This window comes from Sapajus apella, unplaced genomic scaffold, assembly GCF_009761245.1.
Source record: "Sapajus apella isolate SASKATOON/1434 unplaced genomic scaffold, GSC_monkey_1.0 scaffold4, whole genome shotgun sequence".
In the NCBI taxonomy this organism is placed as follows: domain Eukaryota; kingdom Metazoa; phylum Chordata; class Mammalia; order Primates; family Cebidae; genus Sapajus; species Sapajus apella.
In genome coordinates, this window is record NW_022436944.1 from 56,396,002 (window position 1) to 56,419,792 (window position 23,791).

At 36.2% G+C, this 23,791-nt stretch overlaps 1 protein-coding gene across 30 annotated transcripts in view; it reads right to left on the reverse strand.

The window, feature by feature from the left end:
• Positions 1–23,791, reverse strand: part of LRRFIP2 (LRR binding FLII interacting protein 2) — a 131,647-nt gene that overhangs the window by 48,456 nt on the left and 59,400 nt on the right. For 9 of the 30 annotated variants that reach the window (XM_032270122.1, XM_032269965.1, XM_032269974.1 and 6 more), the window contains 12 exons: positions 21,027–21,083; positions 20,884–20,928; positions 17,598–17,666; positions 14,771–14,812; positions 13,729–13,794; positions 11,465–11,539; positions 10,105–10,155; positions 9,982–10,023; positions 9,097–9,144; positions 8,559–8,615; positions 5,203–5,271; positions 4,016–4,105 (listed from right to left, as the gene is read on the reverse strand). The exons of 6 other annotated variants lie outside the window; for them this stretch is intronic. In XM_032270122.1, coding sequence (XP_032126013.1) covers positions 4,016–4,105; positions 5,203–5,271; positions 8,559–8,615; positions 9,097–9,144; positions 9,982–10,023; positions 10,105–10,155; positions 11,465–11,539; positions 13,729–13,794; positions 14,771–14,812; positions 17,598–17,666; positions 20,884–20,928; positions 21,027–21,083 — 711 coding nt within the window. The remainder of the gene's footprint in view (positions 1–4,015; positions 4,106–5,202; positions 5,272–8,558; positions 8,616–9,096; positions 9,145–9,981; positions 10,024–10,104; positions 10,156–11,464; positions 11,540–13,728; positions 13,795–14,770; positions 14,813–17,597; positions 17,667–20,883; positions 20,929–21,026; positions 21,084–23,791) is intronic. 15 more of the 30 variants (XM_032270115.1, XM_032270029.1, XM_032269937.1 and 12 more) reach the window with 9 other exon arrangements.

Below are 23,791 nucleotides of genomic sequence, written 5' to 3' on the forward strand. Positions count from 1 at the left end.
CTCAAGTGATTCACCTACCTCAGCCTCCCAAAGTGCTAGGATTACAGGCATGAGCCATCACATCCAGCCTGAAATTTGTTTTAAAATACTATATTGCCAATTATTGCCATAAAAAATTATTTTATTCATCTATAGTGCATTGCCCAATATTTAATGTATTATTCTTCAAGGTGAAATAAATATTATATTTGAATAAACTGCCTTATTTTCCTCAGAATATTTTCCAACCCTTTTCTGCCAATGTGTTAAAGAGAAATGCAAGCAGTATTCAAAATTAAAACAGTCTTCTAAGTTTATTTGAAATCCCTCCTCATAACCACTTCTCACAAAAATGACCTCCAAACTCACCCAGTTTTTAACAGGCTGAGCCTGGAATAATCTTACATTTCAGAGGTCATATCGCTGAACTAATATATCACAATGTTGACTCTATTGCTTTCACTGTCTTCTGACAGATCCCAATTGTCGAAACACAAACTGATCATACACCAAACCTCAGAGACTGTCAAGCCAGCAAAAATTACCCAAAGCCACCATGACACAGTCTCTTATTTTGGCTACACTAACTTGCCCAGTTCTCACTTTTGAGACTTGTACTATATTATGTGCTGTCTTCCATTTAGAAAAATACCTAGCTGAAACTTGGTATTCTAAAAGCCCAAGAGGATCCAACAGCCAAGAGTTCCACATGGCTGCAATGCAAAGACAAGCTCATGCTCATAATGATGATCCAGAATCTGCCAGATCCAGAAAAAAAGCTTTTAAAATGGAATAAAATTAACCATATTTAATATATTAAGGTATAAAACTGTAATAAAGTATTTACAGTGTAGTTTCTTTAATGCAGTCATTGGATCTTAATCCTTTATTAACTTCTAATTTATATATATACTAACGATAATGCTACTCAAAAATTGTTTGAAAAAATATCTGATTCCTCAACCACAGACAGGAAGACATCAATCGATTTTAACAATTTCCTACTGCCAAACTGGCTAAGGATTCCATTTAGAAATGGGTTTAATTATTAACAATTGGCAAAATTTCAGTTTTACTTAAAATACATTTCCATTTGTTTCCTTTATTGTAGCCTGACTTACAAAACAGAAAAAAAGCCAATGGAGAAGAAAATAAGAGTCTAGAGCCACCAAAAATATTACATAGGCTTGCAGAATCATGACCTGGCACCCTTTCTCAGCACCTGCTAGCTCAGAAGTTATGAACTATAAGCTTACAAACATACTTAGTACACAATAAGTAACTAGAAAATGTCTTTTAGAATTCTGAATTCATTGCCAATATTTTAAAATCAGAATATTTCATGTTGAAATGGAGATTTCCGGCTTATCTTTTTATAAAAGTGGGAGGGGAGGGGGTCTATTAACATCAAGTCTCCATTGTATTCATCTACAAGATGAGCTGGACTACAGCATACCCTTTAAAAGAAATACTACTAGAGAAAGTTATTTGCTCCAGAGAGAGGTCTAGAAAATATTGTAGGCTTTGCCAGGAGGCAAAATTAAGGATAAGGTACTTATATATAACCATTTAAAAATATACACATTGCCTGTAATCCCAGCGCTTTGGGAGTCTGAGGCAGGAAGACCACTTGAGTCCAAGAGTTTGGGGCTGCAGTGAGCTATCATGGCCCCACTGCACTCCAGTCTGCAAGACAGAGCAAGACCCCATGTCTTTAAAAATATATATATTTATATATGTACACATACACACATATATGTATATATAAATGTGTGTGTCTGTTGTGTATACACACATACGTATAAATAAACCAGTGGCTTGAAGACTGTAAAATAACAGGGGGCTAGCCAGATTTGTAAATCCCTGCTCTAGAAAACCTTTTGCTTATGTTAAAGAGTTATATTTAACTAGTAGGGGAAGGGGGAGGTTTTTTAATCTTTCAGTGTTTTCACTTATATGTAATTACTAAAGTGAATCACCACAAAAGAAATATAAGAAAAACATAACTATTAATTCAGACATTATAAATTAAGAGGCTGACAGAATTCAGTTTTTAAGAGAACAGATGTAAACAATAAATTTACTTATCTATACTATGGGGGTGGGGGCACAGAGAAGGGATTACTAGGCAACTTAAAAAGGGCAATATTTCAGGGGAATGACTTGGAATCCAGTGTTCTAACTTTGTATGCAGAGAGAGTTACTCATTTGACCCACACCAAGATGATACTGTTGCATAGCCAGATTTGAGAACCAATGATCTGGAATATTTAAGGACCAAAAATGAAATTATCTTCTAGAATTAAAATAGTTCAGAAATAGCTATTTAAATATGATCAGTGAAATGCTAATTATAAATAATTATTTATTCATTTAAAAATGAATGTCTAACTGTTCTATTAAGAAATGTTGGCCAGGAGTGGTGGCCCATGCCTGTAATCCCAACACTTTGGGAGGCTGAGACAGGTGGACTGCTTGAGGTCAGGAGCTTGAGACCAGCCTGGGCAACACAGCAAACTCCAGCTCTACAAAAAATATTAAAATTAGCTGGGCCTGATGACGCACACCTGTAATCTCAGCTACTGGGAAGGCTGAAGTAAGAAGAAAAAGAAAAGAAAGAAAAGAAAGGAAATGAAGGCAACGAAGGAAGGAAAGGAAGGGAGGGGAAAGAGGGAGGGAGGGAGGGAGGGAGGGAGGGAGGGAGGGAAGGAAGGAAGGAAGGAAGGAAGGAAGGAAGGAAGGAAGGAAGGAAGGAAGGAAGGAAGGAAGGAAGGAAGGAAGATGCTGCTTCTCACCCCCTCCAAATGGTATAGTCTTGGTCTATGAACAAAACATCACTAATGTCATCAAGAGAGGAGATGTGCCACAGAGAAATCAGGCCGTTATTTTGAGATGAGCAGGGAGATCCTAAGTTGCTGGCTGGAGTTCACTCATTAAGACAAATGCCCCAAGGACAACCTTTCCTAAATTTGGTTCCTGATGAATATGGAAGCAATGGATAGGCACACTTCTTCAGAACAATGCCATAATCCAAATGTTTAAAATCAATTCAGATTCTTACAAGTTAGTACAAATTAGTGACACTTTACTAAGTAGTATATTTCATTATTCAACTTTCAAAGTCTACCTATCACTTTATAGATTCACTAAAACCAAAGAGGAAAAATAATTTTTTAAACCAATAACGAATGTCTGAATAAGGGCTAGGTATTAGATGATACTAAAGATTTACTTATTCCGTTTTCACACTACTAAGAAAAGAATAATGAAAAAATTTTTAAAAAGATAAAAAAATTACTTATTTCATTAGTTATGATAATGATATAAAAGATCTGGAAAAATGTTCAGTTAGAGATACATATTTAACTATTTATTGGGAAATGACAGGATGTGAGATTTGCTTTAGAATAATTCAGGGAAAAGAGGGAAGGGAAAAGAAATCCATGAAACAACACTGGCAAAATATTGATAATTGTTGCAGATGCTGATGAGTTCTATGTGGAGATATTTTCACAGAGGGAGAAAAGGTTTTTTATAAAAAGGACATATTAATGAATACATTCCAAAACAGAGCACATGTATTTGATGTTAACATGTTCAAACAATTATTTCTTTGCTTTTTTTTTTTTTGAGATGGAGTCTCACTCTGCTGGCCAGGATGAAGTGCAGTGGCATGATATCAGCTCACTGCAACATCCACCTCCTGGGTTCAGGCGATTCTCCTGCCTCATCCTCCAGAGTAGCTGGGATTACAGGTGTGTGCCCCCACACCCAGCTAATTTTTTTGTATTTTTAGTAGACACAGGGTTTTACCATGTTGGCCAGGCTGGTCTTGAACTCCTGACCTCAGGTGATCTATCTGCTTCAGCCTCCCAAAGTGCTGGGATTACAAGCAGGAACCACCGTGCCTGGCCCAAACAAATATTTCTTGATACAATAAATCAAGTTCCCACTTTTATTATAAACTAGCTAACATATTAGCTGTTAGTCACAAGCCTAGGACAATATAACCAAACACCCCATGCAATACACTCACACTGGACAAATCTGGGATACTGATGTCATCCACCTCGGAGACAACACTTCCCTTACGATCGGAGCGACTAAAATAATCGGCGGCAGAAACCTTTCAGTCAGAAAAAAACGAGATGCTTTAAAAGTTAAGAAGATAAAGAAGAAAGAAAAAGATAAGAATACTGGTCAATTGGGGAAAGGTTTTTTAAAATTTTGATGTATGATAAAGTATCAAGAAATAAAATGAGGAAACTGCTGCAATTAATAACCTACTCATCAAAATGAAAAAGAAAAGAGGTTCCTAAATGAACTCACAGCTCTACAATCAGCTTTTTTACTCATCTTAACTAGAGTCCTATGCTACAGAGAACATTTACTTCCTGAGGACTAGCAAATCTCTCGTTTAAAACATTCATCACCCTAAACGGAGGCATTTCTAAGATAGTATCTACCTAAAGCCTCTACTATAATTCTCAAAATTTATAATTCATTATAGCTAACAACTGTTAAGAATATATATGTTGAATGCAGAATTATTTGCAGGGTGTTTACTGCACCTTTTCTCAGTTAACAGTTTTCTGTTTTTATATTCCCAAAGACCAGGAAACGTAGGACAAAATAATGAAGGAAATGAACTATACTGGCCTCTTTTTGGTTCCCCAAACACACCCAGTTCTCCCTCACCTTAGGCCTTACCTTAGAAGGCCCAGAAAGCTCTTCTCCCAGCTCTTCAGGCAACTGGCTCCTCATTTGAGACATTTCAGGTCTCAACTCAAAGACCAATTTCACAGAGAAGCATCTCTAATCACCCCATCCAAAGGGTCACCCCACACACATACTGACCCCGCCGTGTTCCCTATCATATTATCTGTTCTCTTCACAGTCCCTGACACTTCTTTCTTTTTGTTTCTTTCATTACTAGCTTATTTTCCATCCCTTTCACTAGGATATAAGCTCCATAAATCAGAAATCTAGTCTGTCTGGCTCAAAACAGAATTCCCAGCACTTAACACGGGGCTTTGAATATAACAGGTACTCCACAAGATGCACTCTCCACACATTTTATAAGGCAAATTACTTATATAACCAAATTTGAGGAATATGCTCTTTTTGTCAAATGGAAATTTCACTTCCCAACAGATTTCATGTGATCACACGTTGTTGTCACTTACAACTCATTTTATATTTTTGCATGCAAACCATGCTCACCATACTCTCCCTTCGTCCACGACTCGCACGATCAGAAGACACAATGCTTGCGGTGTCATCGTTGGTAAACTATAGATATTAAATGCAGATAATGAAAGATGCAATTTTGTATGATCTTAGCTCATTATAGGCACATGAAGGAAGGTTTTGAGATGCATACAAGTATCTATATAAGCAGCATAATTGGTACTATTGTGCACCCTTACATATTAACAGAAAAACTGGTATAAGGCATAATAAACTGCCATTAAAAATGAGGAGACATTTCCAAAAAGCACAAATAAAGTAAAACCTTACATTTTACTTCAGTTAAATTAAATTGAAGGTAAAGTGACTCTCGCCTGTAATCCCAGCACTTTGGGAGGCCAAGGCGGGTGGATTGCTTGAGGTCAGGGGTTCAAGACGAGCCTGAACAACATGGTAAAACCCCACCTCTACTAAAAATACAAAGATTAGCTGGGCGTGGTGTTGGGGACCTGTTAATACCAGCTACTTGGGAGGCTGAGGCAGGAGAATTGCTGGAACCCAGGAGGCGGAGGTTGCAGTGAGCCCAAATCACACCACTGCATTCCAGCCTCAGGGACAAAGCGACACTCGTCTCAAAAAATTAAAGAAGGGAAGGTGCATAAGTAAGCCAACTGAAACCAGCTAGGGATTTCATACTTTTTAAACCTCTAGGCCCTTTGGGATCCTATCAGAGGTCAATAAATATACTTAATGTTTTGCTTGGGAGAGAAAATAAAAGAATATTTTCAAGCACAACAATGTAAGTCAACAACAGAACTTTCTACAATAAGGACAATGAAGTGATGATTCTTATTTTCCCTTCTTCATTCCTATGCAACTAGTGGAAATGTTGCTAATATCACCCTACATGGCTCTGTCATCTTCCTGCTTTACTGCCCAAAGACTCATCTTCAGTATGTGTATTTTATCTCCATTCTAATATCACTAAGAAACCATTCTGGCATCACTAAAATAGTTATTCTAACCCCAACCTGCAAATGAAATAGGATCTAGCCAGCCTATAAGAACAAGACCCTACACTTGACTGAAAACATAAGCTGGGTACAGTAATACACATTTGCAGTCCCAGCTACTCAAGAGGCTGAGGCAGGAGGATTACTTGAGCCCAAGAGTTCAAATCTAGCCAGGGCCACATAGAAAGCTACCCTCTCTAAATAAAAATTAAAATTGGTCTGGGTGCAGTGGCTCACGACTGTATTCCCAGCACTTTGGGAGGCCGAGGTGGGTAGATCATCTGAGGTCAGAAGAAGTTCGAGACCAGCCTGGCCAACGTGATGAAACCCCATCTCTACTTAAAAAAAAAAAAAAAATTAGCCAGGATGGTGGTATGTTCCTGTAATCCCACCTACTTAGGAGACTGAGGTGGGAGAATTGCTTGAACCTGGGAAGCGGAGGCTGCAGTGAGCCAAGATCGCACCACTGCACTCCAGACTCTAGGCGACAGAGTGAGATCCCGTCTCAAAATACACACACACACACACACACACACACACACACACACACACACATATAAATTTTATATATATACAGTATATATAAATTTATATATATATATAAATTTTAAAAAGTGTGTGTGTGTATGTATAAAATCCAATTTTATTTGCAAGGGACCACCACACTCAGGAAACTAAAAATGCTACCAGGCCCAATAATTGCCAAGTGAATTATTATTTTTTTTTTAAGATGGGGTTTTGGTCTTGTTGCCCAGGCTGGAGTGCAATGGTGCAATCTCAGCTCACTACAACCTCCACCTCCCGGGTTCAAGCGATTCTCCTGCCTCAGCCTCCCGAGTAGCTGCGACTACAGGCACGCGCCACCATGTCCAGCTAATTTTTGTATTTTTAGTAGAGACAGGGTTTCACTGTGTTGACCAGAATGGTCTTGATCTCTTGACCTCGTGATCTGCCTGCTGCAGCCTCCCAAAGTGCTGAGATTACAGGCGTGAGCCACTGCACCCAGCCGCCAACTGAAATTTTATTACAAGGTGGGTTAAAAGTAAACTACTTTCTTATGTGAAAAAAAGCTCTTATCTTCTTAAACATCCCTGTGTAACTTTTGTTAAATATAGCAGTAGCATTTTTGAGCAGTGCCACTAGAAATGGTAGAACTGAGACAAACGTATATATAAAAGAAAACCCATATAGCTCGCGTATTCCACTCCACAAAGTTACCTCTGATGACCTTCAAAAAACTGCTTCAATTATTTCTCTAGTTTTAACATTATCAAGGATAACAAGGTAGCCTGTAAAGTCATCATTTGCCATTGGGAATGTAAATTAGTACAGTCTTTTTGGTAGGCAACATGGTAATTTACATCATAATTTAAATGCATATCCTCTTTGACCCCATCATTTTACAATTGCAGATTTACCCATGTAAGTACACAAAAATATACCTGGATGAGAATGCTCATTGTGTAAGTGTCTATAATAGCAAACATATGACAACCTAATGTCCATCACCGTGAAATGACTTTTAAAATGTAATCTTATGCACTAACGGAATATATTGCCATTAAAAAGAATGTGCTGATATGAAACTATCTCTAAGAGACAAGAAGTGGAAACACCAAGGGTCACACTTGTTTAAAATTTTTATTTAAAAAAAGAATGAAATAACTCTATAGGTGCTGATACAGAAAGCTACTTTAAAGAAAGAAAATATATTGAGGAGCAGTATGTATATGAACCCATTGGCACTCAAAATAAAGAGCACTCATATATGCATAAAATCTCTCTGAAATGTTACTGAAGAACAGAGGTTACATTTGGGGTATGAAAATGGAGAAGGAGGGGTCTGGGGAATCTTGGATTTTCCTTAACTGATGTTATTTTTATAAATTAAGAAAAAAATACTCCAGAAAGATTAGGTAATTATAATTGTCTCAGTTTTGTCTTTTGTATAACAATTTTTTTAAAAATCAGCTTGCTTTATTTCTTCTGCTTTCACTGCACTGATAGAAGTACTGGCAAGCAGGTGAAACAGCTCAATGTGCACAAAGTAAAGATGGAAAGGAGAAACCTATATACTGAATTTTCATCAATGAAAAACAAAAAGTTCCACACAAATGAAAATTAAATATAAAAACTTCAAAAATTCTAATGGCACTGTTTGCAGACTCATTTAAGAAATTACATGCTAAGTCACATTTAGAGAGAAATCACCAATTATTAGAACAAATTAGTGCTTGAGTTTGTGTTCTAAGGGTGCACCAAAATCCATGCACAACAAAGTGAATCACACCATATCCTCAATATTCTAAACGGTGAGTACAGATTAACGCAACAATCAAAAGTTTCTACAAAGCATGCAGAGACTAGACAGCTCACCACTGGACTGCTTCGGGCTGAACTTGTTCTTGATGAGTAATAACTGCATTCAGATGGCTATAAAGTTTCCAAGAAGAAAGGTTTTACAACAATGATCACCTCCTTTTTCTAATCAGAATACATTAGTGATCATGGACCTAACTTGTCCCTGGTTCTCAGGATAAAGGTTACTGTTATCCTGTGGTTCTAGAACTCTACCTCATCCCCACCCTCAAGATCCACCAGCCCTTGGATAGAGGGAGAAAAGAGGAAGGGGATGCCCTGAGAAGTGCTGTTCAGAACTTCTTCAGGAGGAACTAATGAACAAGAAGAGTGGTTTTCTATATATTTCCCGAATACTTGAAGCTATGATTTCCAGCAGGCATTGTATCACTGCTGGGGTGAGTCACAACTGGCTAGCTGAATGCAGAGAGTAATTACAGGTCAGATTAAATGACTTATTCTTTGGATATTTTTCATTTTTGACTTTTTCTTTGAAAGTAAGCTGTGCCCACCTACATCTCCCTCCTCTTCACCACCTTCCCCTATTTGGACTTACAGTTCGAGAACCATAAGGGTTATATAATCCACCATTGTACAATGATGCCTAAGGAACAAAGGAAATATCACTTAGCTATTTAACATCAAGGTTGTTTTGAAAATGACAATGTTTTTGCAATATTTGGTACCAAAAAAGTTTTGGAGAATGGCATAAGTGTACAGCCTCCCAAAATGAAAACTCTGAAGGCGGTAATACTCGTTTATATGTGCATAAATTGCTATCAACTTTACACTTCATTTTTTAAAAAACATCCCTGGTTACAGTATTTTCTTTCACCATTATGTTATGAAACTGGGAGAATTAACATGTATAAATTTATTTTCTCAAAAAAGGAAATAGAGCAGGAAAGGAAACTGAGGGAAATGAGCATTTAGCCCACTACAACAATAAAATTAAGTTATAAAACATCAGGATCGCAGTCCACTAGAACAGGTCACCACACAACAAACAACAGCTTGAAAGCAACAAATTCCCAGCTCACACATTACACAGAGCTATTGCTTTTACTTTTCCAGTCAGCTTGCTTTATTAGAACCTAGTATCAGAGGCTAAGATCATAACTGTCCCAAAGAAAAACAGCATCCTTTCTGTAAGCAGCCGTCTCACAGAAGTACGTGAGCGTGATGGGACTCAAGCAAATCTATCTTCTCTATAAAAAACTGATTCTAAGCAAGGGCTACCAACAGCCCTCTATAAAGGGAATATGCTCATTTTTAATACCCTTAAGTTTTATATTTTAAGCATAGTCAGCACATTCTGCAATACATGACATTAAAGTCATGTGTCCTTAACTATCTTGGAGAAACGCTGTCAAGCCATAGAGTTAGCACCATGACAGACACCCCACCAGCAGTGCACACACTGGAAGAAGAAAACACAAACCAGACTGGCACTTCTCAGCAGACCAGAATTTGCAGGAGAGGCCTATGAAAAAAGTGCATTATTAAACCCGAAGAAAAGCAACTGGCAGCTCTAAAGGCAGAACATTCCTCAGAAAGTACTAACCCTGTCACTCTTAGATGTTGCCAGAGGGTCACTGTACAGGGAAGAAGACTGCTAAGAGACAAAAACAAAATAAATAAGCAAAAACCAAAGCAAAGATGAATTGGTCTCACCATCATGAATACAGAGGACTTAAGTTTATGATTTTATACTCCATAATTCATTAGCAATTCCTGAGTGTTTAAGGTAGTTAAGAAAACACAAGAAGAAAACCTTTAGTCATTAGCAATTGTTCTGAATATCAATTTTAAGAGATAAGAAAGAAAAACAGTTGGAACAGTTTTCTATAAATTATAAACATGTTTATGTCCTACTGGTGGTCTTGGAGCATTATTGTTAGGATATGCAATGGCAAGTAAGAAAACACTGAGGAAAAGAGAGCCGTGGCACCGGAAGTGTGGCAAACAGTGGCCACATCCCACTCACCCAGCTCCTAGGATATTTTCAGCGATTTTATGACCGACTCCTAATTGGCTTAGACTGATTTTTGGAGAACGAGATAAATAAGCTCCAAGTTATCACAACAAACACTTTTTTCCAAATTGATTAGAAAAACTGTTGTTCAAAACAGGCTATGGACAAAGGGCTTTAGCTGAATGAGACAGATTGTACTAGTCAATGAGGCCATGCACTAAAAGGGCACAGCATGTTTTTAAAGGAATTAAATCTTCGTTTTCCTGATGTCATCTGAGGACATACTTTTCAAGTTCTTTTTCACCAAACCCAATCAGGATGAAAGTAAGAGTACTTAAATTGTGTGTGCAGGTTTTTTAAACAACATTATTTTAAATGTACTGTGTGCCATACATTTAATGTGTCTTACATGCATGATGTGTTAAATGCCTGTTAAAAAAAAAACAAGAGATTCTAACATTACATAATTATATTCCTCAGATCCCATGTGTAGTTTACATTTTTATATGTAAGCTTTTTTAAAAGGGTATACCCACTCTGAAGTAAACTGATGCTTGCAACTTATTTTGAAATGTATCAAAAACTAAGATGAATCGATCGATCGTTAGAAGGACAAATAGATAGCTACATGATAAAGGAAATACAATGAATTGTATAATCTAAATGATAGGTATGTGATGTTCACTACATAATTCTTTGAATGTTTTTTGTACATTTAAACATTTTCATTAAAAACAATTTTAATGGTACTGATTTATAAAGATGGTGATTCAATAGTTCCCACTGTTTAAAGAGACTCTCACAGACTATATAAATTCATTTACCAAAAATTAGTATATACATAGCCGTTCACAGATTAGTTACAGCTAGTCAAAATGTAAAATGGGGAGATTAGAAATATGTTAAAAGTAAATCAAACACATAAAGCCAAAAAAGACTTTGGACAAACCCGAGTGTAGTAGGCAGAGGTGGGTTTGCTATGTCTAAGACTGCTATAGTTTCTCTGGTCAAAGAAGAGGCCACTCTGCAAAAAGCAAAATTATACACATTTTTCTCAGGTTAAATGTTAACCACCTAACAACATACAAAGTGAACACACAAAGGCAAAATCTGATATTGCCAAATCCCTTCTTCTCCAAAATAAGGTTTTAAAATCATTGGATCACTTTAAGTCAAAGTAACAATTATTTCAAGCCCCTCAAAACACTGGGATACAATTTGTTTTCAAACAAAGACATCACTTTTTAAATTTAAAAACAAGACAATAAATCCTCAGACAAAATGGAAGGGAAACAATTTATTCTCACACCATACTTGAGAACGTCCTTGAACACCCCTGGACAACTGAATAATTACCAGTTTTATAATCCATCTTTAAAGCCACAGAAGTGATTAAGGAGCTTTGTATTTGGTTCCAAACATTTCCTAGTCCCATTCCTTTTCAAAATAAACTGACAAATTAAATTACGAAACAGAAAGAGAGAGTACAGGCTGGGCACGGTGGCTCATACCTGTAATCCCAGCACTTTGCGAGGCCAAGGTGGGTGGATCATATGAGGTCAAGAGATCGAGACCATCCTGGCCAAGATGGTGAAACCCGTTTCCACTAAAAATATAAAAATTAGCTGGGCATGGTGGCTTGCACCTGTAGTCCCAGATACTCGGGAAGCTGAGGCAGGAGAATTGCTTGAACCCAGGAGGCTGAGACTGCATTGAGCCGAGATGGCGCCACTGCACTCCAGCCTGGGTAGCAGAGCGAAGACTCCATCTCAAAAAATAAAAATAAAAATAAAAAAAGAGAGAGAGAGTATAATAAATTTGGTTTGATCTAAAACACCGATGGCAGGTTCATTTTCAATACAACGCACATAATAAGCAATAATAGTATACATTACAGCTAACTGAGTAAGAGAAAACCATCTATAAAATTCCCTTCCCAACTTTTCTAGCCATCTTTTTTACTCAAGGTTAAGCAAATTTAGGCAATCTCTGACTTAAAGACTCCACCAGTGTTGACACTGAAGTTGAGGATGCCCCTAGTCCCACACCACCCCTACCATTCCTGGCCCTGCCGTCCCACACCACTTCTCACTCCCCACTTACACCCTCAACTAGGCACTAAGGCTCACCTTTCCCTGGAGATTCCAAGATCCTACCTTCCAGGGCCTCTCATTAACGTTCTCCCCATTACGTTCTCCCTTCTCTCCTCCCGTGTACCAACCAAAGCCTTCCAATCCTCTCCCAACCCAACCCACGGGAACCTTAAAGTAGCAAAGAGTTGAGATTGCACTTCCTTTGCTAGTATTGTTGCAGCCTAATAGAAAATGGGTGTTCCTGATGTACTAAGTGAGCATTGTGGAGACATTATTTTCCTCACAGAAATTTGTTTAGTGGCCGGACACTGTGGCTTACGCCTGTAATCCCAGCACTTTGGGAGGCTGAGGTGGGTGGATCATCTGGACAACATGGCAAAATCCTGTCTCTACAAAAATACAAAAATTAGCCAGGCATGGTGGCACACGCCTGTAATCCCAGCTACTTAAGAGGCTGAGGCAGGAGAATCACTTGAACCCGGGAGGTGAAGGTTGCACTGAGCCCAGATCTCACCACCCACTCCAGCCTAAGAGACAGAGTGAGACTTTGTCTCAAAAAAAATAAAAGAAAAAGAAAAAAGAAATGTTGTTAGCAAGGTGGCTAAAATAGAGAGTATATTAATTCTGCAGTTTAATTACATTATAGTTTAATGAGTTTTCAGCAAGCTAGCATGGGAACTTTGCCATTACATATTTACTGCAAAAACCAGAAAATGCATTCCAAGTTCCCAAAACACAAACTTTTAGAATGAAACCTATTTGTGAGTTTAGTTACTGCCCATAATACCACAACTAAATCAATCTGAATTCCAAAATAAAGATGAAAATCTCACTAAACCTATTCTTGAGGTATATTCGAAAGGACAATTCATAAATGAAAATACTTGTTAATGAGCTTCTTGTGACATATTCCTAACTCTGGCTGCCAGGATTTGCATATGTTAACTTAAGATTAAAACTTGCAAATGAAAGCAAAATTATTTTTTAAATTTCTAATACATCATGTTTCAACAGATTATCAAGTTTCAGTAATGCCTTAGTAGCACACCAAAGCAATCATAATTCTTAAGTTTCCTAATAGTACTCTATGAACTGTGACATGAGACACAACAGAACTAACCAGTGGGTCTCTATGAGAACCAGAAGACCTCTTCTTCATTCCATGAGAGTGACTATAAGAATGATTCTGGAAGTAAATGTTTCAAGTTAACTTTAATGACTGCGTAGTGAAGTTATGAAAATAATTTAATAAAATTCATCTTGAAAAAAACACAAAGGTCTCTATAAGAAACACAACAGTTTACATGCAATTTATTTCCCAAAGGTTAGTACACGATTCACTGCACTTTACTAGCTAGGCTACCTGGCCTGTCTACACATCTGCATTCCTCTGTCACCTCCCTCTGTGCCAAGCATCTGTGTGTCTGGCCAGCTAAAGAAAACTTGATTATGACTTTGAGCCAGGCAGGATATTTGTGGAGAGCTTCACACCACACTTGAGTCCCTCTGACTTCTTTTTTTTTTTAATTTTTCAATAGAAACAGGGTCTTGCTCTGTCACTCAGACTGGGATATAGTTTAAGAAAAGATATACTACTAGCAGCTGGGCATGGTAGTTCACACTTGTAATCCCAGCATTTTGGAGGCCAAGGTGGGAGGATCACTTGAGACCAAAAGTTTGAAACCAGCCTGGGCAGCATAGCAAAACCCCATCTCTACAAAAAATATAATAATTAGCTGGGCATGGTGGCACATCTTTATAGTACTCGCTACTCAGAAGGCTGAGGTGGGAGGACCCCAGGAGTTCAAGGCTGCAGTCAGTAAGCTATGATTGCATCACTGCACTCCAGCCTGGTTGACAGAGAGGGACCCCATCTCTAAAATTAAAAAAAAAAAACAAAAAAAAAAAAAAAAAAAAAAAAAAAAAAAAGGATATTACTACCAATCCTAGTCCTCAATAGAGAAGAATAACTTGTATCTGATTCTGAAAAATTACTATTCATGCCACAACCACAAAACATTAGGTTTTTTGCTTTCTTAGTCACACATTTTCCCCAAAAGTTCATAATGAAGCCATGAAAGTTAGTCCTATTCTATAATTAGCATCAACAGATGTTTATAAAGTAAAACTCCACATGTAACACAAAGTCATGCACTACATACTAATGATGAAAGTCTTGATGATCTATCCTTGAACATATCACTCTGGGTTTCAGCAAAACATGAAAGTTGGTTTGTTTCCAAATTCAGAAATATAAAGAAGAGAAGAAGTAACATTTGAGGTTATTAAAAATCCAACACTATTATAAAGAAAAAATTATTAAACATGAAAGCTAATCCAGTTGAATTAAAAAATATTCTTCCTCCAACTCTTTCCTAGTATAAAGTATTGCAAAACTGTAACTGTATGTATATTCAAAACTACATATTTATTTTTCTTTTAAACAACAAAATTCGTAATCAGTTATAGTAATATGAATTAATAGTACAAAACATCCTAAGGGAGGCTTTAAATACAAGGAAGCATTCTAAAGTCAAAAATGCTTTTTAAGAAAATTATCATCACTTTTAACATCATTTCCTATTGTTTGAAAAATGGCAAAAGCAAAGGATGAACAGGCATTGAGGCAAGTGCACATAACTAGCATAGTCAAGCTTACAAAAGAACAAATGCAGCACCAAGATGGGGAGCATTCCTTTGGATCTGCTTGTGGACAAACACCTAAAAACGTCCTTCCTCAAAAAAAAAAAAATTTATTTATTTATTTTTGAGACAGAGTCTTGCTCTGTCACCCAGGATGGAGTGAAATAGCACAATCTCGGCTCACAGCGACCTCCGCCTTCTGGGTTCAGGCAATTCTCCTGCCCCAGCCTCCTCAGTCGCTGGGATTACAGGCACGCGCCACCATGCCCAGCTAATTTTTTGTATTTTTAGTACAAAATACTGTTGACCTCGTGATCCACCCGCCTCGGCCTCCCACAGTGCTGGGATTACAGGCTTGAACCACCGTGCCCGGCCCACTAGTTTATATTTTTTAAGCTATCTACCCAGAAAGTCAATATATAAAACAAATAAAAGCAATGAGCAAGTTCCTCAGGTAGTTTAAATACTAATTGTTTGGTAAAAAATATCTTTCTTTTCTAACTCTTACACTAAAATTTAAAATTGTAAGGAATACTATTCAAAAACCCAATTTAAAGTAACGTTTTCCTAAGGATAGATTGGAACTCATCAGTAGTTTATAAAATCAACTTAGTAGGTTAAAACCAGCTTTTTTTGAGACAGGGTCTCTCTCTTTTGCCCAGGCTGGAGTGCAGTGGCTATAATTATCTTAGCTCGCTGCAACATCGAACTCCTGCGTTCAAGTGATCCCCCCACCTCAGCCTCTGAAATAGCTGGAACTACAGGCACGTGCCACCACACTCAGCTAATTTTTTTTTTTTTTTTTTTAATTTTAGGAGATGGGGTCTCGCTATGTTGCCCAGGTTGGTCTCAAACTCATGGGCTCAAGCAATCCTCCAATATCAGCCTTCCAAAGTGCTGGCATTACAAGCATGAGCCACTGTGACCTGCCCTCAACCAGCATCTTAAAAACTAAACTAGAAGAGCAAATATTAGAGGGTGTTGTGTCAAGTAAGTGCAAATATTATTTTGTGAAACTTGTTTCAATAATGTATTCTCTATATTTATATATATATGTACAAATCCACATGCATGAATCTTCATGTGCATACTGATTTATGGTGTAAAATGTATTTCTTGTTGTAGAGATCACAATTTTTAAAAAGCTTAAAATATATTAGGAAAGCAAATTATATAATCTAGTTCTAATAAGACATTAAAATAATAGTTTAGTCAGAATAAAGTCCTTCCTTTCATGTCTAATTAAATGGTCATTTACAAAAGACATTGCAGAAACCTCAAAAAATAAATTTCATAAGTATAGGACTAAGTGGTACCATTTTACCACTGGCATAAATTCATTGAAAATGTTATTGTAATAAATACCAATTTTATTGGAGCAAAATATCTGCCCCTGCTTGCTTTTCTTATATTACCCTGAAACTGAGAGAAAATACAAGCAATAAAAAATGTTATTATTGCATGTGTAACAAAACCTTGTTACAAAATTTTCTATAATGCATGATAGTATGCACTTTTTAAACTGTGTAGTGGTAAAATGTCACTTACCATGGAGTGACACTTCCCCAAAAACAAAGTTCCTCCTCTATAAAAATTTCTAAATTAACAAAATAGCTAACTCTTTTGTTAAAAAAAAATTTTCCATGAACAAAACACATATTACTCAAGTCACATATTCTAGCAGATAAAAGCTATTCCATCCTCCAATCAGGTAAATTTATAAAAAAGAGTAGCTGTCTACTCTCATCAACTTCTCTGTAGCGCCAGTGGCATTTTAAACAGGCATAGGATTTAACAAGCTAAATTGAAATTAACCTGTTTCAATTTTCCTTTTCCAAAATATAATGCAGAATTCGGCTGGCTTAAAAAAAAAAAAAAAGTTAAATATATCAAGTAGGGAAATCAATAATTTGGACATACCAATTGCTACTACATTGGGCAAACAAAAAGAATCACCCAATAAGTATAAGTTGGTATTTATATTGTTTTGTTAAAAAAAAAAAAAAAAAAAAAAGATTCATCAAAGGAAGTAAAATTGAAAATAGTAAGGGCTCATCTCCAAATTTTTGGTGCCATTACCATAAAGAAAAAGAATTTTTTTAACTTAAAGATTTAAAAAAATTTCCCAATTTGCTATTTTAATCTTTTAAATAAAATTTTTTTAACTGTCAAACTTGCCTGAAAGTTTTCTTTAGGAAACAAATTAGAAAGAAAGTACATACAGCAAGCAAAGTTCGTCAAGTATCAATTTCTATTAGAATATACCTATTACTCAAATATTCAGGACACTGAAAGTCAAAAGTGAATTCATAATACTAATACCACACATTTTCCTGGGCTACACACCATGGGATCTTTCCTTTTGGGAATACTGGCTCTGCTCCAAAGTGTCCCAGTTACATCCTTCAATGGGTTCTTCAATGGAGTTAAACAGTGCAACAGTAAATGATAAAACACAACTGTAAGTATACTTTAAAAATTAAATTCATTAAAATTATACCAAGGCCACTGGTATATAAACAATAACTAAATACATGCAATAGTAAAAACAGCCACCAATGAGAAAAGGTGATGTATCCCCACTGCTCTGATTCAATCGAGATCACTTTTTCTTCGTTTTTATGCTGTGGCACAATCAAGGCTTGCCACAGTCTCTACCTCCTGGGCAGCTCAAGCAACCCTCCCACCTCAGCCTCCCAACTAGCTGGGACCAAAGACATGCAACACCACACCCAGCTATTTATTTATTTTAATTTATTTATGTTTAGTAGAGACATGGTCTCACTACACTGCCCAGGCTGATCTCAAACTCCTAGATGATTCTGCTGCTGGGATGAAAGCATGAGCCACTGTGCCTGGCCAAGATCACTTCCTTTTCTAATTTTGGATCTCTACCTTATTGTCTTCTTATATTTCAATGTATAAAGCAGTGACCAAGCAGCTATTAACGTTCTGCACTATTAATAATCTAATCATTATACAAAACTAATAGACATCGGTTGTTTCAATTCTAAATTTATAACTTTGTTTTAATCCTCCCTCCCCCATCCTACCAATCACACTCTTGAACTACCTTTGCTGCTTTTATTTTTATACATAATGTCTATAGCACTGACACCAATATTTCCAGCCCAGATAGCTTCTGGTAAGCCACCTTTCAACAACATTGTAAATGAAAGTTAATTGGACAAAAGGAGAAATCAAAAGTCCTAAGAATGCAGCATAAGACCACTATATTCACCTCACATTCAGGTAATGCTAATGTTCACACATCAAATACTATGTTCAAAAAGTATTAGACCTCTTAGTACATGGCCTTAAGTTTTTAAAAATAACTGGCTGAGATATGCAGAACTCCAAAATTATATAGCAAATTGTAAGGAAATTTAGATCAGGGTTTTAGGCCATCACATTTATTTCTACAGAGGAAAAAAGTTGTCTAGCATATTCAACCTAAAGGAGAAGTTATTTTAAAAGCAAATAATCTGGTGAAAACTTAGAACTCTTAATAAATATTATTTAGGTAAAAGAGAAAAAGTTTTATCTTAATTACATTTATTTTAAATTATATTAGTAGTGAGCTTTCAGACTTGTTTCCAGGGAAGTCTAAACATTTAAACTGTGTTAGATGTACACTCACAGACAGTAATGTACAAGAATCTCCTCTAGGAGGTAAAATTCTTATTAATTTTTACATTTACACATTGACTTTTTTAAATACTCAGAGTTTTATTCTATCTCATAGTAATAAGTTTTTGAAATTAACATAATAAAATTAAATACTGGAGTTATATCTTAAATTTGTTTAATGATACAAATGCCATAAAAATAAAATCAACCTGATTTGTTTATATACATTCTGGGTAAACAGTCATTATCAGTTTAACTGCAGATTTCTTTTTTGTTTGCATATTTGTTTTAAAGGCCCCCAAATGTTCAAATTTTGTTGGTTTTACCCTTAATTTAAACAAGTATATAATCAAGTTTCCCTAAGGTCACATTCAAATTTACAAATAACCAGCTTGATAACAACTGTCTGTAAATACTATGAACATTAAAATGAAAAGCAAAGGAAAAAGCCATAAATTAAATACAAGAAGGGGATTATTTTCATAACCTTTGAGACTCAACTTTAAAAGCTCTTATTGATTGACTCCCTGTGATTCTTTACAAAATATTTATTTTATTTTTATTTTGAGACAGTCTCACTCTGTTACCCAGGCTGGAGTGCAGTGGCATGATCTTGGCTCACTGCAATCTCTGCCTCCCAGGTTCAGGCAATTCTCATGCCTCAGACTCCCAAGTAGCTGAGATTACAGGCGTGAGCTACTACACCCAGCTACTTTTTTTGTATTTTTCAGTAGAGATGGGGGTTTTGCCATGTTGGCCAGGTTGGTCTGGAACTCTGGATCTCAGGTGATCTGCCCACCTCAGCCTCTCAAAGTGCTGGGATTATAGGCATGAACCACCATGCCCGGCCTTTTCAAAATACTTAAAGAGAAAAAAAACAAAGTACTATATCTCTAGGGAGAAGTATGATGGATTCACTATTAAAATTTTTCTCCTCTAAAATCATTTCTAGGCTGCCAATTATCTTAGATTTCTGTAAATATCTGTTAATATTCTTAAAATCTAAAGTTTTATAATTAAAATATTCCTGATTTAATAACTCGTTTTCTAAAAAGATAGTATATTACATTCAAGAAAAATAACCAGCCTGGAGAACTTATTTATGAATATAAACATGTCAATAACTAATATGCCAAAGCATACTCAGTTTTTTAGAGTCTACTTTTATCATTTATACAAGGTGGAAGGAAAATTACAGTTGGGGAAAACAAACATAGACCTTAACATGAAAGATCATTTTAGTGATTAAAAAACTACATGGAGGCGTACATACAGTATCATTACCAAAATGCACTTGCACACTAAAAGCTATTGAAATTTAAAAAAAAATTTTAACAAAATGGAAAAAATATATACATACAGCATTATCAATGTGCAAATTAAAAGTGCTGCTTTAAGGTTTAAAGTATACTTCTTTAAGAGAGAAATTAGGGTCTTGGCATAATATGAGGGTTTTTAAGGAGCAACTTCTCCTTTCTCCTGACATAACAATCCATGCAAAAAAACCTGGGACATTCTATAAAATGTTAATCAAAATGTCAAAGCATGTACATATTCAGGGAATTTTTCAAATCAGTTGTTCAAATTTTCCACATAATTATAATTAATTATCCAAGCCCAAAACTATTTCTCATTTAATATATTGTCATTTTCTAAGACATGAAAGTAGGAAAAGCATGAACTTAGAACCAAACAAATGTTATCCTACAAGATCAATCTTAATTATTTTGTGATACATTTCCAAAATCAAAGGTCCCTCTATAGAAAAAGAGACTAGATCCCATGTTAATAGATTAAAATATTCATGATTTTAGAGCTGATTTACTTATGATAATAATTTGAAAGAAAGCATCATTTTCCAATGAAAGGTCTTTGCCAATATTTTATACTTTTTTTAAAAAAGGCAAAGAAACACATTAATATTGCCAGATTGTTTAGGCAACAGAATTGAAGAAAGCTCACACGTAAGCTTTGTATTGTTTAGACAAGTTAAAATACCAACCCTATGACTGCCAAGACTTCGAATGGACAATGCATCCTCAACTCCCTGATAAAAATAGAAATAAACACAGTAAAAGTTTGTGAGTGACTGCATTAAGCTAATGAGGAAAAGTATTAGACGCAAGTTTATAGGTTATTACAAACCAGATAAGGACGATGGTGACTGGACCGGTGGGAATACCTGGCCCTTTCCGAATCTTCCTGGGAAAGGAGAAAGTACATGGAGAGTTAATCACTGAACTTTGTCAGAACAACTGAGCAAAGAGCAGTCAGTTAACAGCACAGCAACAACTCCTGAGAGCAGACGGGTTTGGACAACTTATCTTTGGGGCAGCCACATTCTTTAGTTGGAAAGAAAGTAGAAATAATCTTGGCAATGTTCTTATTTTATCAGGAGTATGTATGTCAGACCAATTGGAATGGTCTGTATAAGACCAAGAGAGTTTAATATACCAAGATAAAAATATGCAAGTATACTTAACAAAGAGAAGTTGAATTCAGCATTAAAAAAAGACATTAATCTATTTTTTTCATTGTGATCATCGGTTTATGCAGGCAGGAAGAAGGGTTTACATTATCACCAATGTATTTTAAGAAGACAATTTATGGTTCTAAAAATACTTGGGTTATAATTTTGCACTTACTGTAAAGATTTCTTTTTTTTTTCTTTCACCATTCTAACTAGGAAAGAACTAAGTGAAATAGAGCCTGTGTGTTGTTAATATGAAAAACTATTTATGCTTAGAAATAATTACATAAATATTTTAGAGTTGGTCAAGTTATCTCAAGTAATGCCATAAGCAGATTATTTTTAAAATATGACTGCAGCCTAACAGTTGACTAAATTAAATGTAATTCTAAACTTTTCCACATTTAGCTATTAGCAATGGAGTATTAAGGCCTGAGTCATGTTAAATAAAAATGGCTAGTCCCTAGAACCTAATCACCCAAAACAGTAAGGAATTTCTCATATTTCAAAATTTCCAAGTCCAAAGTATTAAGTAATTTGCACTGACTGAAAATCTAAACCTTACTGACCAACTGGGTTCATAGCTTATCAATGCTGTATTTTGCAAAACAAATCGGTGCCTCAAAACTCCCTGGTTGACATCTGCTGTGACTGATGCCCTTGACCAAATCTGTTGTGAAGTCTGTTTATAAGCACTACTATGATTCAGTTTCTAATCATGTATTCTGATCTTTAGGAATTCATCACTGATTTACATTTTTTGTTGTTGTCATCATTTTTATGAGAGTCTCGCTCTGTCGCCCAGGCTGCAGTGCAGTGGCATGATCTTGGCTCATCCCAACCTCAGGCTCCCGGTTTCAAGCGATTCTTGTGCTTCAGCCTTCTGAGTAGCTGGGACTACAGGCACTCACCACCACACCCAGCTAATTTTTGTATTTTTTAGCAGAGATAGGGTTTTGCCATGTTGACCAGACTGGTCTCGAATTCCTGACCTCAAGGGATTGGCCGGCCTCAGCCTCTTACATTTTTTTGTTATGCAACAGACATATGTAGTCTGCAAGAAGCCAAGAAAATTTCTTCCCTTTCTTTATCAAGTGATACCACAAAAGTTTTGAGGGCATGTGTGTTAGCCTAGCAGGGTGGGTACAGCTTATTAAATCAGGTCTAGGTTACTTAGTTTGGTTAGTTTAAAAAACCTTTACTATAAAGATGAGTTAACTCAACATGCTCCTTTCAATATTATTTGGGGTACTAGGGTAAATATATGGTTTAATATCTAATCTTCCCTTTATTCTAGCCTTTTTCGCATTCCATCTATCAGACAAGAGCATTTTCTTTTCTTTTTTTTTTTTTTTTTTTTTGGGCGCCCATTTTTCCTTTTCTCCCCCGGGCGGGAGTGCAGTGGCGCTATCTCAGCTCACTTCAACCTCTGCTTCCCGGGTTCAAGTAATTCTTCTGTCTCAGCCTCCCATGTTCAAGCAATTCTTCTGCCTCAGCCTCCAAGTGCTGGGGCTATACATGTGCTGGGACTATACTATGTCGCGTGCTACCACACCTGGCTGATTTTTTATTTTTAGTAGAGATGGGATTTCACCATGTTGGCCAGGCTGGTCTCGAACTCCTGACCTCAGGTGATCTGCCTGCCTCAGCTTCCCAAAGCACTGGGATTACAGGTGTGACCCGCTGCACCTGGCCACAAGAGCATTTTCAAAAACCTCATCTAAAGAGCACAGCCCATTAAAGATGCAGCAAAGACAGATGAATTCATACTTTCAATTATGCCCCTTCTATTAATAAAAAAATTATAAATTAAAATACCTTATTAAGTATTGATATGAAATACCTCTATATTTAAACAGCTTTTCTTTTTAGCTCCATTTCAAAAACTGGCCGAAAAAGACTTCAGAAAACTACAGAATAAAATATAAACCTCCATATGGGTCAGTTAATTTAGACAGAGAATAACTATAGTTACTATAGCATATATAGTAAGCTATATAGCATAATATATAAACTATACCTTAAATAAGCGCTGTCCAATAGAACTTTCTGTGACCATGAAAACGTTCTATATTTGCACTAATGTAGTAGCCACTAGCCACATGTGGCTATTGAGCTACTGAGCACTTGAAATGCAACTGAGAAACCAAATTTTAAATTCTATTTAATTTTAGTCAATTTAAATTTAATTACCTACAAGTGGTTACCATACCTGATAGTACTTCTCTAAACCTACTTGACAAATATATTTAGGTAAAACAGTAAGGCAAGCTCAAGGTAAATTTTAATTACACCAAAAACATTCAAAACACATATTTTACCAAGAGCCTGCCAAGTAGGACCACTTTCATAAAGAAAGGTAAAACATTTGGGTTGTCTTTAATTACTTCTACCTTGAATACTTTTGCATAGTGGCAAACATGAGGGAAACAGAAGGAAA